The sequence below is a fragment of the Plecotus auritus genome, assembly GCF_963455305.1.
Source record: "Plecotus auritus genome assembly, chromosome: 7".
Taxonomy (NCBI): Eukaryota; Metazoa; Chordata; class Mammalia; order Chiroptera; family Vespertilionidae; genus Plecotus; species Plecotus auritus.
The window spans coordinates 69,320,762-69,333,192 of NC_137774.1; the positions used below are offsets into that span (position 1 = coordinate 69,320,762).

General features: G+C 44.4%; 1 protein-coding gene across 5 annotated transcripts in view; it reads left to right on the top strand.

Annotated features, from left to right (window-relative positions):
• The window catches only part of RAB11FIP3 (RAB11 family interacting protein 3), a 106,413-nt gene that overhangs the window by 52,945 nt on the left and 41,037 nt on the right, over positions 1 to 12,431 (top strand). For all 5 annotated transcript variants that reach the window (XM_080677710.1, XM_080677711.1, XM_080677712.1 and 2 more), the window contains exon 2: positions 5,140 to 5,233. In XM_080677710.1, coding sequence (XP_080533836.1) covers positions 5,140 to 5,233 — 94 coding nt within the window. The remainder of the gene's footprint in view (positions 1 to 5,139; positions 5,234 to 12,431) is intronic.

The window sequence follows — 12,431 nt, forward strand, 5'->3', positions numbered from 1 at the left end:
TCTCCGACATCCCCCGAGGGGTCCTGGATTGAGTGAGGGTGCAGGCCAGGCCAAGGGACTCCACTGGTGCACGATCGGGGCCGATGAGGGATGCGGGAGGTTGGCCAGCCGGGGAGGGACCTCGAAAGGGCTCCAGGGATTGTCTGGCCTGTCTCTCTCAGTCCTGATCAGCCAGACCTCAGCAGTAAGCTAACCTACCAGGTGGAATATCTGCCCCCTGGTTGTCAGTGCACGTCATTGTGAGCAGTTGAGCGGCCTTAGCATATCATTAGCATATTACACTTTGATTGGTTGAACGGGCGACTGGACACTTAGCATACTAGACTTTTATTATATAGGATTGTTAATCCTCTCATGAGGATATTTTTCCCATTGATTTTAGAGAGAGTGGAAGGGAGGGGAAGAGACAGAGAGTGAAACACCAATGTGAGAGAGACATTGGTTGCCTTCTGCACACACCCCGTCCAGCACCAGGGATGAAGCCTGCAACCAAGGTACGTGCCCTCGACCGGAATCGAACCTGGGACCCTTTAGTCCGTGGGCTGATGCTCTATCCACTGAGCCAAACCAGCCAGGGCAGCCCCCAGATTTTTAAAGTATCCCTAAATATTTTAGTAAATATATAAAAAACACTGTGCATAAATTAACAACAGTTCCTTAATATCAAATATTCAGTCAATATTCATTATCCAGGATCAGTATTCAAATTTCTAATTAACCTATAAATGTGATTTTAAAAATACCTATAATAATAAAAGTGTACTATGCTAATTAGACTGGGCATCCTTCCGGATGACCTTCCAGATGAAGCCAGGGCTGCGAGGGAAGCCCTGGTCCTGGATGCCAGAGGGAAGACGGTGCCAGCAGCCTGGGGAAGGAAGGCCTACTCTTGCATGAATTTCGTGCATTGGGCCTCTAGTATATATATATATATATATATATATATATATATATATATATATATATATATATATATTAGAATATAGTTTTATTGATTTTAGAGAGCAAGGGAGAGGAAGAGAAAGATAGAAGCATCAGTGATGAGAGAGAATAATCTATTGACTGCCTCCTGCACATTCCCTACTGGGGATTGAACTGTGACCTCCTGGTTCATAGGTTGGGGCCCAACTACCGCTCCATACCAGCCAGTCTCCTAAGTCTCTTAAAAGGTTTACTTTCTCCATCTTTTTATTTTTTCTCCTTGAAAATAACATGTCACTTATCTGTCTCTTTTTTAATATATTTTTATTGATTTCAGAGAGTAAGGGAGAGGGAGAGATAGAAACATCAATGATGAGAACGATTCATGCCCCCTACTGGGGATTGAACCTGCAACCCAGGCATGTGCCCTGATCCAAATTGAACCATGAATTCCTGGTTCATAGGTTGATGCTCAACCACTGAGCCACACCGACCAGGCCATTTAATCTGTCTCTTTTAAGGTCCACATGGGTTGGGTTTTGCTGATTACATTCCTGTGATATTATTGAAACACATTGCTTTGATCATTGTATTTCCTATAAATTGGTAGTTGGATTGAGATTTGATTTTTAGGTGGTGTCACATACTTCCATCAGGAGGCACTTGATATCTTATTGTCTGTCTTTTTGTGCCCTTCGGAAGCACTGAGGGTCATTGATTATGTCCATTTCTTCATCAAGCACTGCAGGATGGTGACATTCGAATCTCATCATTCCTTCTTTGGATTATTGGATGGAATGGTTCTTTTTTTTTTTAAAGAGTAATTTATTGATCTTTAAAGAGAGAGGAAGGGAGAAGAGAGAAACATTGATGTGAGAGCACAACATTGATAGACTGTCTCCTGCACGCACCCTACCAGAGATTGAGCCCACAACTCAGGCATGTGCCCTGACTGGGAATCAACCAACAACCTTTCGGTGCAAGGGAGGATGCCCAACCAACCTAGCCACTCAGACAAGGGCTGGAATGATTCTTGAAGTGACACTTCCCCTCATGACTACCATTGTTTACCCTGAGTTAACAGTTTGTATAGGAAAGGCAGGCTAACTGCTTGGTTCTTTCTTTTTCTTTCACTAGTGTCCTCCACTAATGACTAGTTATTTATTTTTTTACCATAATTATGCTTTAATTGACTAAAATGTGATATATTTCAGTCTGCTGTATTTATCATTCCCATCAATGCTCATATTGTTTCATTTTTTACTGTAAAGTTCTGTTTAGGTTGGGTTCTGAGTTCTTTAATGTGACCTAATAAAGTCTTTGCTTTCAGTTATGACAAGATATTCCAGGCTTAACTTGCACATCTCCTGGCATTTCTCCAAGGGTCCTGATTCCTTTTAATGGAAATTGAATTTAAATTTCACAACCTAGGTGCTACAGGTGCTCACTGTTAATTGAACACAATTAGAAGGGTTGTTGTTTTTTTTTTAAACATCACTTGTGATAGATACCTCATGGTGATGTGGAGGATCCCAGTCCTCAACAACACTTGGAATAATGGAATTAGAATATTCCTGTGTTGCTATGGAAAAGTTCAATGATAATCTAATTTTCTTTTATAAAATAATTTTATTTTTACATAGCTATTCAAAGGTGTTTTTTTTTCCTTCAAAGTCCAAAAAAATTACCAGATTAGAGTAGGTCTTTTGGGGTTGGGAGTTGATTTTCTTAGTCTTTCAATATGTAGTTAATTTTTTTAGGGAAGTTTTCTTAAATATAGTTTTTTTAAATATATTTTTTTAAATTTCAGCGAGGGAGAGGGTGAGTTAGAAACATCAGTGATGAAAGAGAATCATTGATCAGCTGCTTCCTGCCCTCCCCACACTGGGGATTGAGCCCACAACCTGGGCATATGCCCTGACTGGGAATCGAACCATATCCTCTTGGTTTATAGGTCGAGGCTCAACCACTGAGCCAAGGCGGCCGGACTATTCATTGGTTTTTAAGAGCTTGTTTAAGTATAATCTAGGTTCCATAAAATTTACCCACTGTAAGTGTGCAAATCAATGAATTTTAGTAAATTTATAAAGTTATGCAGTCATCGTCACAGCCTAGTTTTACAACATTCCCACATGCCAAAAAGAGTTCTCATGCTGTTAGCAATCATCCCACTTCCACCCCACAATTTCCAGGCAACCACTAATCTGCTTTGTATCTCTATAGATTTATCTTTTCTGAAAATTTTCTTTAAATGAAAGAATATAATTTGTGATCTTTTGTGTCTGGCTTTTTTACTTAGCAAAATGTTTTTGAGGTTCATTCATGTTGTAGTATGTATCAGGATTTTATTCCTTTTTATGACTGAATAATAGTCTGTTGGATAGATCACATCTTGGTTATCAATTCCTCAGTTGATGGACATTGGGTTGCTTTTGCTATTTTGCTATAGTGAATAATGCTGCTTGCTATGAATATTTGCATATACATCTTTTTTTTTCGCTATTTTTTTCTCTTGGGTAGATACCTATGAGTGGAATTGCTGTGTTGTATACTAAGCTTATGTTTAACTTTTCAAGAAACTGCCAAATGATTTTCCAAATTAGCCAAACCATTTTACATTCTTCCTGGCAATATGAGGTTCCAATTTTTCGACAACTTCACCAACCCTTGTTATTGTCAATACTTTAGATTACAGCTGTTCTAGTGAGTGATAGCTTGTGGTTTTCATGTGCATTTCCCTGAGGACTCATGATCTCGAGCATCTTTTCGTGTGCTTATAAGCCATTTGTATATCTTCGATGAAATAACTGTTTAAATTTTTTTTTTTTGAGATGGAGAGAGAGAGAAAGGAAGGGAGAGGAGGAGAAAGAGAAACATCGATCGATTGCCTCCCATATGCAACCTGACCAGGGATTGAACCCACAATCTAGGCATATGCCCTGACTGGGAATCGAATCATGATATTTTGGTGCATGGGATGAGGCCAGGGCAACTGTTTAAAATTTTTACCTATTTTTTAAAAATTGTGTTTTTTTTTTCTTCTTGTTGTATTGTGAGATTTCTTTATACATTTTAGATACAAGTCCTTTATCAGATATCCTATCTAATAAAGAGGGAATATGCTAATTGACTGCCCTGCCCTCAAAGATGGTAGCGCCCACAGCCAACAAGGAGGGAATATGTTAATTGACTGCCCTGCGCTCAAAGATGGTGGCGCCCACAGCCACAAGATTGTGGCGCCCAGTCCCTCAGCCCTGACGGGGCAGCAGGCACACGGCAAGGCCGGGCCTGCCCCCAGGTCCGGCCACTCTGTGCACCTGCCTCCAGAGTCCCCCAGTCTCCTCAGCCCCCTAGCCGCCCACAGCTGGCCTGAGGTGCAGGCAAGCCTTGGATGGCGACTGCCCAGCTGCCCAGGGCCGCCCGAGGCTCAGGTAACCAGGGCCGGCCGAGGCTTTTGCGCTGCCAGCAGTGGCAGCAGCAGGGGTGTGATGGGGGTGTCACCTTCCCCTGATCACTGGGTCACCTCCCGCCCCTGAGAACTCCCAGACTGTGAGAGGGGGCAGGCCAGGCTGAGGGACCCTCTTCCCCCCAGAACATGAGTTTTCATGCACCGGGCCTCTAGTATGATTTATAAATATGTTCTCCCAGTCTGTGTCTTATCTTTTAGTTTTACTAATGATGTCTTTTGAGGTGCAAAACTTTAACATTTTGATGAAATCCATTTTATGCTTGGAAATATATGTCTTTTTTCAAAGTTTCATTTTCTATAACATTCATGTGTGAATTATTCGACTTAATATTTATGATTTTTAGATCTACTTGCCTACGTTGTCTTTCCTAAGAACTCTGCACAGCTGTTGGAAAGGATGGGTGGGTCTATGCTATGTGTAGTAATCTAGATAATGGCTAGAATAATACTAAAATGTTAGCACTGGATTATCTTTTCACTCAGGAAGCATGGCTCTTGACTTTTGAAAGCAGGATCTTATTCCATGACTCATTGTCCCAGGTGTCATTGGCACCTTCTTAGGGTACCGCCTGTTTTCTGTCTGGAGCTGTTGGTGGCTTTTGGATCAGAGGAACCAGTAGCTCTTATTTTCAGCATGGCACCTTACAAGTAGGCTGCTTCTCTAAATATGGTGAAAAGGTCAAGTGCATGATATACCCCTTCCAATTTTGTAAAGGCTTGGGTAACATATTCTTACTTGGCAATTGCAGGTGAAGGACTTAACAAAATACTTGGATCCCAGTGGGCTCGGCGTGATCAGTTTTGAAGACTTCTACCAAGGGATTACAGCGATCAGAAATGGAGGTCAGTTATCCCCTGCCCTGTGCTTCCATCGCCTCACCCCTTCCTCAACTCCACCACTGTCCTTCCCTCTTGCTCAGCCACCCCTTAATGACCCTTACTCCTCAGACTCCTTTTGCTGAGCTTAATGTCTTCCCTTTTCTTTGAAGTCCCTAAAAATGCCCCAGGTTTAAGGATGCTCTCTCTCCTTTTTTGTTATTTGCTCTTCACACACCCTGTCTTCCAGAATTGACTGACTCCACTACTAATCCATAATGTTAAAAGCTACTGCCACTTTCCCCAAAGAGTTTTTAATGGAAACTGACACATACAAAAATATTAAAGACTTACACAGTGCACATATATCTCTTATCTGTATTCCGCAGGCAACATTTTACCATATCTGCTTTATCCATCCATCTTCCTATCTATTTTCTCTTTTTTCTAATGGGCTGCATTTCAAATCAGTATACTTCCATACACTTCAGCCTAAACTTTTCAGCATGCTATCAGCCATTACCCAGAGTTCAGTAGTTGTTTGCAGTCTTTTTAGAGTAAAAATTTACCTACAGTGAAACCTTAAGTGTGCCATTCTGTGAATTTTGACAAGTTTTTGTGTCTGGTAATGCAAATCTCTGCCAAGAGTTACTAACATTACCACAGGCAGTTCCCTCATGGCCTTTCAGTAATCTCCCTCTCATTGGTACCTTCTTTGCTGATTTTTGTCACCATAGATTAGTTTTGCCTCTCATGGACTTCATGTAAATATGATCATCCATATCTGCTCTTTCATCTGGCTTCTCCCCGTGCGTGATGTTTTTGAGATTCATTGTGTTGTATCAGGAGTCTGTTTTTCTATTATGGAGTAGTGCTCCATCATATGCTTGTCCCTCATGGGTGGATACTTGTTTGGGGCTAGGATGGTTCCAGTTGGGGGTTATATATAAAGCTTCTAGTGAAATACGTTGGCAGGTCTGTGTAGATACATGTTTTCATGTGTTGGGGGCCTGTACGTGACAATGGGGTGGCTGGTCATGTGCATGTGAGTTTAGTTTCGTGTAAAACTGCCAGATGTTCTTCTAAGTAGTTGTACCATTTTACTCTCTTACCAGTTGTCCAAGCACTTTCCTCTTCTAATGAAACTCTGAAGTTCTGAGTAGACCTTTCCTTCTCATTCCCCATATTTGGCCAGGTGGTGTCAGGAGTGCAGTATTGGGAAGTCACAGGCTGTCTCCCTCCTTCTTGCACCTTGTAAGAGGAAGAGGGGCATAAAGAGACTCGGCAGAGCCCATGGTCATCATGGTGGTTCAGTCAAGGGGGGGTACCTTTGAACCCGAGGTCTTATTAGCAGTTGTTGATAGAGTCTCACCTGTCTTCTCTGTTACATCCCCAAAATTATTGCCCAACAGTGTCACATAGGGCCTGGGTTTCCTAAAACACCAAATCCCAGATGGCTTTGAGTAGCATTCTGTATATGGAGCCCTGTGTGTTACTACTTCTTTCACCTAGTTAGTCCACACAAATATGAACACCGGCACAGCCCAGAGACCCATGGTGAACAAGCAGCCAGGGACCTTGTGCGTACAGAGCACTAAATGAGGAGGGAACAACGTGGGAGGTGCTGCTGCTGTCAGTGTGGCAGGTGGGGGTGGGGGCTGACTTGCACAACCTTAGCACAAGGGATGATGACATCAGTGTGTTCCCTGGGACACAAATCGAAGGGGGTCTGGGCCTTGGACACGCCCCTTGTAGTCTCTGCACCTTCCAGCCGAGGGTTGAGACTGGGCTTCCTTGGATTCAGGTGGTTGAGGAGCCCAGATTCCTCTCAAGTGTCAAGGCTGGGAGCAGCAGTGGCAGCTGGGTCCATGGGTATGGGTAGTGGTCAGTGAGAGATGGAGCCTGGGCCATCTGTGTGGTCAAACTCTGAGGCTCTCTCTAGTCAAAGTTCAGGCTGGTGGCTGCTCTCTGTTCTTTTGCATCACGGTTAGTGTGAAATGGAGCAGTCTCCGCTGCAGGAGTTCCTGGGGGGTTGTAACTGGGGAATCAGCATATACTTCCTGAAAACTTGATCCAGGCAGGCACAACTAGTCCACTGTAATAAAATTCTCAGGCCATTGACCTGCCCACTGAGAGCCAGGAGTTGTCTCTGCAGGAGCTGATTATCTGTCAGGCAGAACAGGTTGCTGGCTGCTGACCCTCTTGGTTGTCTCGTGGGTTGCATGTGTCTTGAAGTTCAGTGACTTCAGGCACGTGTAAATATAAATCAATCTAGTGAGAGAAAATGGTCACCTGAGAATGGCCTGTTTCCTTGAATCCTGATCTTTCCTTAATGGTTAACCATCACCCTGATTCGCTGAGGTATGACCTCTCCCTGCGCACCCCACCCCTCCACCCTCTTCCTTGCCTTTGCCTGGGATATTCCCACTGAAGCTGAGGCACTCTCTGTCCTCCCCAGGGGCTGGCAGAGAGAAGCACAAGATAGGACTTCTGTGTCTCTGCCTCAGAGGAGCTGGCTAGGGCTCTTCTGTCTACATCCAGAAGTCTCTCTAGTCTGCTCTCCCATTTTAACCTCTCCTGGCTTACATGGCCTGTTCCACCTGATCTGTCCCCATTCCCTAGGCAACTGGCTAACTGCAGCTGCACCTTCTTCTGTATTGGGGAGCACTCTCCTGCTATTCTAAGTCCCACAAAATCAGTTTACCTTGGGAAAGTCCTGCCTCTGTCCAGCCAACACACACCACTGAACCCCACTGGGATTGTTTGAGTCTCTGTTTTTACATTCTTATTGGTAATATTTCCACTTCGATTTAATTAAAAATAACCCCCCCCAGCCAGTCCTGGAGTTATGGATATCTTTAGGAAATGGTGCTGTGTTTTTCCAATGGCAAGAACATTCTGAAATAGAAGCATCCCCAGAAGGCGAGGCTTGGTCTCAACATGAAACTATATTGGGAGGTGCATTGTAGGTGGTGTCCCCCCGACCCTGAGTTTAGCCTGTGTAGAACACACCTCTGCTACTGAAGTGAGGTGGTGGACTCTGGAATATGGGGGTCAGTCTGCTGCTTGGGTGTGTGGTTAAGGAGGCAGAAAGGTCGGAGGCTTTGGATAGGGTTGGCCTGCTAGCAGATGGGTCAGGGTCCTCGATTGGGTGGGCTGAAGGGAGGTTTTAGTGATGAGAGCTTGAATCGGGCTGGATGGAGGGGCAGTAGCTAAGGGAGGGCACAGCTTAACCTGTAAGGTCTGTGGGTGTGGACACTGTTGAGCTGGATTGTTCCAGACTCTGGGAAGTAGAGTCCCCTCCCCTTGAGAGCCAGCATTCTTATGGAGGACAGCCCATACACGTTGAGGCGGTATAGCTAGGAGAGCTAACAGGAACTCAGGAGGAGGGTGATGCCAGAGGTGGTCCGTGGAATACTCCCTGAGAAAGTCTGGGAAGGGGTAGCAGGGTCCAGGTGGGGGACACGAAGGGAGTGTGCCCTCCGCATTTGGGAGCTGAAGGGAGGTCACTGTGGCTGATTTGGGTAACCAGGATCACAAGGTGGGGGCATGACTGGGCTGTGGGCACTGTGGGAGGACTTGCCCTTCTTGTCTTGGAAGTGCTGTTGAGAGGCCCCTTGGCTCAACACCAGCATGTCTTGGAGTGGGCATGAGTGGCTGGGCCTCCAGGGGACTGCAGCTGGTGTGGGCATGGGGAACACCCCACCCTGTGCATCGGATATACTGCTGGTCTTGCTCAGGGCTGTGGGTTTTTTTGGTAATTTGCAAATTTTTTTGTAATTTGACTTCATCATTTAATTTTTGTTAGGAAGGGAGAGTGAAAATAAAATTAGGATCAAAGTAAGTCAAAGATGATTGTGAAATGTTATTTCATAGCATTTGGAAGAGTGGAAAGCATGATTATGCGAACTGAATTTCAGCTCAAGTTCACTTTGAGTCTTCCCTCCAGTGTGCCATCATGGCTGCTCACAGCCTGTCTTGTCTGACGGACTTTTATTCTGTATCTAGGAGCACCATAGCAAGTGACACGATATATTGACCCAGTTTGCAGGGAAAGTGCAAGGAGATTGTTACTGTCACAACCACAGGCCTTATTTCAGGAATAGAATGAGATAGAGAGGGAATTATTACAAATAGGCCATTGCTCTGGCTTGTCTCTGCCCCCGCCCCCCCCTCCCCAACTGACTCTGAAAGAATAAGATAAATGCACATTAAAAATTTCCACTTAATTGAAAATTGCTTTAGTTTTTGTAGAAGAAAACTGAAAGAAGAGTCCTATTTAGTTCCCATCAAGAATAGAAAAACACCAGCTTTGTTCACATCTTTCTCTTCACCGTGTGGCTCCTAGATCATATGCCCACCACTGGAATCTGAGCACATGTCTACATATCTGAAATGATTGGCTATGTTTTGAGAGTTGGAATTCTGTGTTTCAGTTTTTGGAAGTGTAAACAAGACTGTTAACATTTAAGAGGGGGAAAATAGGCCCCAAACAGTGTAGCCTTTTATAAAATACTAGAGGCCCAATGCACGAAAATTGGTGCAGGAGTAGGCCTTCCTTCCCCCGGCTGCCGGCACCATCTTCCCTCTGGCTCTCGGGACCCAGGCTTCCCTCCTCTGGCCGCCAGCAGGCACCTGGGACCTGGGCTGTTCCCTCCGGCCCTGGCTTCGTCCAGAATGACGCCCGGAAGGATGCCCAGTCTAATTAGCATATTACCCTTTTATTACAGATGTGTGACTACTGGGTTAATGGTCCTCCTTCACTTCCTGTCACAGTAACCAAAAACTTCTGTCCACAGCAATCCTCTCCCCCTTCAAAAGGAGCACATATAGCCCTGACCGGTTTGGCTCGGTGGATAGAGCGTCGGTCTGCGGACTGAAAGGCCCCAGGTTCGATTCCGGTCAAGGGCATGTATCTTGGTTGCGGGTACATCCCCAGTGGGGGGTGTGCAGGAGGCAGCTGACTGATGTTTCTCTCTCATCGATGTTTCTAGCTCTCTATCCTTCTCCCTTCCTCTCTGCAAAAAATCAATAAATTATTAAAATATATATATAAAAAAAAAGGAGCACATATAGCCCTGACCGGTTTGGCTCTGTGGATAGAGCGTCAGCCTGTGGACTCAAGGGTCCCAGGTTCGATTCCAGTCAAGGGCATGTACCTTGGTTGCGGGCACATACCCAGTAGGGAGTGTGCAGGAGGCAGCTGATCGATGTTTCTCTCTCATCGATGTTTCTAACTCTCTATCCCTCTCCCTTCCTCTCTGTAAAAAAATCAATAAAATATATTTAAAAAAAAACTAAAAAAAAAACACACAAAAGGAGCACATATGGTATACTGGTAGCCCTACCTGGTTTGGTTCAGTGGATAGAGCATCAGCCTGCGGACTGAAGGGTCCTGGGTTTGATTCCAATCAAGGGCACATGCCCAGGTTGAGGGCTTGATCCCCCTTAGGGGACTTGCCAGAGGCAGCCAATCAATGATTCTCTCTCATCATTGATGTTTCTATTTCTCTCTCCCTCTCCCTTCCTCTCTCAAATCAGTAATAAAAAAAAAAAGAGCACATATAGTTTGCTGTAATTCACATGCACCAAATACCCAAACCTCTAGTGCAGGAGACTCCAAGGCTGTCAGCCTGACATGCTCTGAGTCTCTTTCACTCTACCATAGTCTGAGCCCTCACTCCCAGGGAAAACAATACAAAACAGCAGCCACATAAGGGATTTTGGTTTAAGGGCCTTACTTACTACTGCAAAGCAGTATTGAATTGGCAAAGACATCTCATAATTACTAAATGCATAAATGCTTGAATTTTCATAATTGTTGAGGGAAAGTATCATTTAAATTGAGAGAGCTCTTTAGAAACTGGACGGAGTAGCCATGTGTCCAGCTATTGCTCTGTGGTAAGGGTCCTTCAACATTCATTCTCCCTTTCCCAATTATACTGGCTGTCATAGTGACTTCACACCACTGACCCTTCAGAACCTGGCTGGGGGATGTGGAGGGCAGCGTTTTTCCCACATGGTCCAGTTGCCAAAGAAAAATGTCCTCTAGCCAAGGAAGCTGGTGATGACCATTTCAAAGTGTCCAGGAGGTTTGCTCTTCCATTTGACCTTCAAAGACTCCACTCTCCTTTTTAAATAAGTAACTGATGTTATGTTAGATTATGTGAAATATATTGAATAAGTAACTGATACATTTTAAATAGGTACTATTGTGATCTGTTTTATGCTCACACTTTGACATCCAATGTGTGGGTTTTCCTCACCAAGCAATTCTCTAATTCTCTGCAGACCCCACCTAGGTGCCCTACAATTTAATTCGTTCTGACGTCAACTGCCCAGAGTTAGCACAGACCCCACAGGTGCCCAGGTTACCCACACTTCTGTTTGACACAGCTCCTTCCTCAGGTTTGATAATGTGCTATAATGGCTCGTAGAACCCAGGGAAACACTTTAGTTCTGTCACCAGTTTATTATAAAGGTTACAATGAACAGCCAGATGAAGAGGTATATAGGGCAGGTCTGGAGGGTCCACAATGTAGGGGCTTCTGTCCCTGTGGAGTTTGGGATGCACTATTCTCCCCATATGATGTGTTTACTAACCCAGCTCTCTGAACTCCCTCATTTTGAGAAGTCGGGGTGGAACTGAAAGTTCCAGCCCTCTAATCACAAGGTCGGTTCCCTAACCAATCCCCATCCTCCAAGAGTCACCCTCATTAGTTTAAACCCAGGTAAGGCAGAAAGGGGCTTGTTAATGAATAACAATGGATGCTCTTTCCATCCCATCTCAAGGAAGTTCCCAGAGTTTTAGGAGCTCTGTGTCAGGACGAAGGATAAAAAACAAATAAATATTTATTATGATATGACAGAATACAGTAGTGAGGCAACATCAGGAAACATAATTCCATAGCTTGCACACTCTTTGGAAAGTGTTAGGCCTGAACAGGGTCAGGAGACTGTGGAAGCCAGTACCTTTTCTTTGTGGGAATTGGTTGTTTGAAAAGTGATGTTTCTATTACTGATGTCAGAATTATAGCCTGTCCATCATGAAAAGATTGCTTTTCTTTTTAACTTTTTCTTATCGATACATACTGAGTGGCCAGATTATTATGACCACCTGACGTTTGTAGGCACATTAGCTGTACACTGCATCATATGGGATATGGAAGCCGAAGGCCTGTTCGAACACCTTTGCTGTCTGCAGTTACCAAGATAAAACGTCTCC